The sequence below is a fragment of the Pseudorasbora parva genome, chromosome 19, assembly GCF_024679245.1.
Source record: "Pseudorasbora parva isolate DD20220531a chromosome 19, ASM2467924v1, whole genome shotgun sequence".
Lineage (NCBI taxonomy): Eukaryota > Metazoa > Chordata > Actinopteri > Cypriniformes > Gobionidae > Pseudorasbora > Pseudorasbora parva.
This window is the reverse complement of record NC_090190.1, coordinates 5,108,891-5,112,148: the sequence shown is the minus strand read 5'-3', so window position 1 is coordinate 5,112,148 and position 3,258 is coordinate 5,108,891. Positions and strand designations below refer to the sequence as shown.

Here is a 3,258-nt window from a genome sequence, read left to right as displayed (position 1 = left end):
TTTAATAAGAGAGTGAGTTGTTTTTGTCTGAAACTAGGACTAAGCTCTTCAACCGCAGATTTTGTATAGGCTAAAATACATTTTGTAGGCCTACATATGTAAAATGTTTCAACTGTGTTTTCAACCGTTTCAGTAACCAAGTTACTTTACAAGTTTGTCTGTAGCCCTCTCAGAATCCCTCTAAAAAGGCTGGGTTGTTTCAACCCATCAAATAGCCTACTGAAAAACGGTTTGGATTTAAGTGAAGTTTTATTAACTAATTTCGGGAGGAGCACGTTCAGATAATTAAACAATTGAGCATGTCGGATAAAGTAGCGGAGCATACTAAACTAATCAATTTATGATACTCTGGGTTCTGGCAAAAATCCAAGCCCGGAGCCCTTCCCTGGACAGCACTCCAAATAGGCATAACCTTGAACTATATCAAAGATATCAAAAGTGTGAACTCGTGAATTGGGTTTAAAAAAAAGTAAACCAATGGTTGGGGTTGTCCATATTTGACCTAAACATGGATTGAACAACCCAGCATTTTTTAGAGTGCAAAAAAATAAATAAAATAAAAAAAATGACACAGCCTACATGTACATATTACAAATATAATCACAAAAACCTGTCGCTTTTCAAAGGTAAGAAGAAAGTTGTCCAAAACACATCAGAAGACACTTTTGTGCGGGAAAAACCCAAACAGATTGCGACTCGAAAATTACTACCATATTTTCTACAAAACAGACGAACCTCTGAAAGCCCATGAAATGGTTGGACCAGTGATTCACAAATAAAGGATCAGGCTTTCAGTTGTTGATCATGGCACTTGTTGATCATTGCATATCGCACCCCTGTAATAATATTTCTCAGACCTTGTTCTAACAATGTTTTACGGTTTTATTAAACATATTTAAATGATATGTTCACAGAGAATGTAGACATACGTTTAATTTAGACAATGTACAGAATGAATGAGCCTTAAAGACATTTTATTAACAGAAAATAAACGTTTAAATAAACAGCTATCTACACGTGTCAATAGTACGAACAATATCCAGTATCAATACATCACCCATGTCATTTCACGCATAGGGTTAAACTTAAACAGACGAGGTTTCCCAAGCGTCGCTGTCACGAGCTTCTGCACAGAGCCTGAGAGAGAAGAGAGTTGCTCGAGGCTTCAGCTCCATCAGTAGCAGCGCAGGAAGAAGCTATTGCAGGCTGTTCCTCGCAGGCAGTCGCAGAGTCTCCCGATGCGCGGTCCGTGCTTCATGGCGCAGCGCTCGCCCACATCACACTAAAGAAAGACAGTGCAACACACGTGATGTTATATGGTCAGCATCCGATACTTGGTGATGAACGCTATTTCTAAGAAATCTGAAATGTGTTTACCCTTGGAATGACGCTAGCTTTTTTCTCCACAGATATCCTATTGTCCTGATCTCCATCCAAAAGTTCACCGAGCGCCTCAGCCTAAACGGCGAGAAAGCGTTCATTCAGGGGGCAGATATAGATTAGAAATTAGAAGAAGAATTTAAAGATGCGTTTCTGAGGTAGTCTGATACATCCGAGTTAAAAAGTGAGTATATTGTGAAAATCAATGCATCATCGAACATTATTTTCCGCACTCTTAAAAAAGAGTTCTTTAATGGCATTGATGGTTCCATTCATTGAACTTTTAACATTCATGGAGACTTTTCCATTCCACAAAAGGTTCTTTAGCTAGATAAGGAACAGACATAGGCTATTATTTTAAGAACTTCTGACTGAAAGGTTTTAGAGTAAGCGAAAATGGTTCTTTTATGGCATTCCTGCGAGGAAAAAAAACCCTTTGGAACCTGTATTTTAAAGAGAGCATTTATTATAGAGAAGTCAGTCCTCATTTTTTTATCTGCTCGCAATTTTTTTTTTTTTATTTTTTTTTTTACATCAACAGGTTAAAAGTGTATTTTCTGAGTTAAGCTAGGCCTATATGACACTTTTGTTCATTCTCTTACCAGATCTCGTTTGATGAACTGCTCGTCTTGTGTGGTCAGTCGGTTGTCCAGTGCCATCTGACCCCTGCAGACGCAGAGCAGCGCGAGGAACGCGCTCAGGTAAACCGCTGCGCGGACGCTGTCCATGGTGCTGGAGGCTTTGGGTCGGGAAGTCAAAACGGAGGATTTCAAAGTAGGCTAAGAAAAATCCTCTTTATTACTACTTTCTGATTCAGCAAATACAAGCGTTGAAAGTTCCCCCCGACTCTTCTGCTCTTGCTTTGCTGCTTCTCTGGGTTGCTGGGAAACTTTCTGTATTTATACCATGTTCATGCTACCTGATGTATTCATGAAACGTCACCACATCCGTATTTTTTTTTTTTTTTTTTTTAAAGTAGAACCAACTGGAAGTCTGACATCGCTTTGCATCCACAGAGAGAATTTGCGAGGTGTCAAAATTGTACCTTTAAACAGCTAGTCAATGGGACAGTTCTTTAAAAAAAAATCTTTTTTTTTTTTTTTTTTACATCTTTACTTTTTTTTTTTTTTACCACAAAACTTTTCATATAGTTCTATATTTGTCCTCTAAGGTACTAATATGCACCCTTTAGGAGTAAAAAAAAAAAAGGCAAAAAGATATACTTTTACGGTTACTGCCCCAGCGACCAGATATTGTACCCCTAAATGTACAATTTTGACACTCTTTTTCTCTGTGTGTATTGTTCCAGAGACAGCGTTTTTTTGGTTGAGTTGAACAACACTGAGTTCTTCCTGTAAAAAGCTGTTTCCAAATTGGGAAAGACTATTCTGAACCTAACCTTTATCTACAGTATTTGTGCAAGTCTTGATAATTTCCTGACCAGATTTGTCATTAAAATGGTTAAGACTATTAAAAGACCACTAAATATTTAGCCTTTTTTGGCTCTGCCCCTTTTTTGATGGAAGAAAGATATCATCAGATATGTTGTTCTTCATGGACTAATATCTGCTGTACGTCTATGACCTATATCCCATCTGTCAATGCTCTTCAGAATAGAAATGGATCAATTTTCACCCAACACTGCCTTGTTTTGACATTTGTATGCCAAGTTTTACTTGAAGCGTGTGTGAAATGTTCTGTGTTGGACAACACTGTGTATGGATGCAGTATGTGAGTATATTGGCATCTCAAATGAATAGACAGAAAAATCAATAAAAAGCTACAGAAAAGAATGACAGCAAAGTTATTATGCAACATCACAAAAGAAACTGAAAGAATATATATTTTATTTATGTGTTTCTTTAACTATTTATCTCT

At 37.4% G+C, this 3,258-nt stretch overlaps 1 protein-coding gene across 1 annotated transcript; it reads right to left on the bottom strand.

Annotated features, from left to right (window-relative positions):
• Positions 1-868: 868 nt before the first annotated feature.
• Positions 869-2,249, bottom strand: cart4 (cocaine- and amphetamine-regulated transcript 4). The gene is made up of 3 exons (XM_067426061.1): positions 1,983-2,249; positions 1,378-1,458; positions 869-1,282 (listed from the first exon to the last, which is right to left on the bottom strand). The coding sequence occupies exons 1-3, from the start codon at positions 2,106-2,108 to the stop codon at positions 1,175-1,177; spliced, it is 315 nt and encodes a 104-aa protein (XP_067282162.1). The 5' UTR covers positions 2,109-2,249; the 3' UTR covers positions 869-1,174.
• Between the last annotated feature and the right edge of the window lie 1,009 nt (positions 2,250-3,258).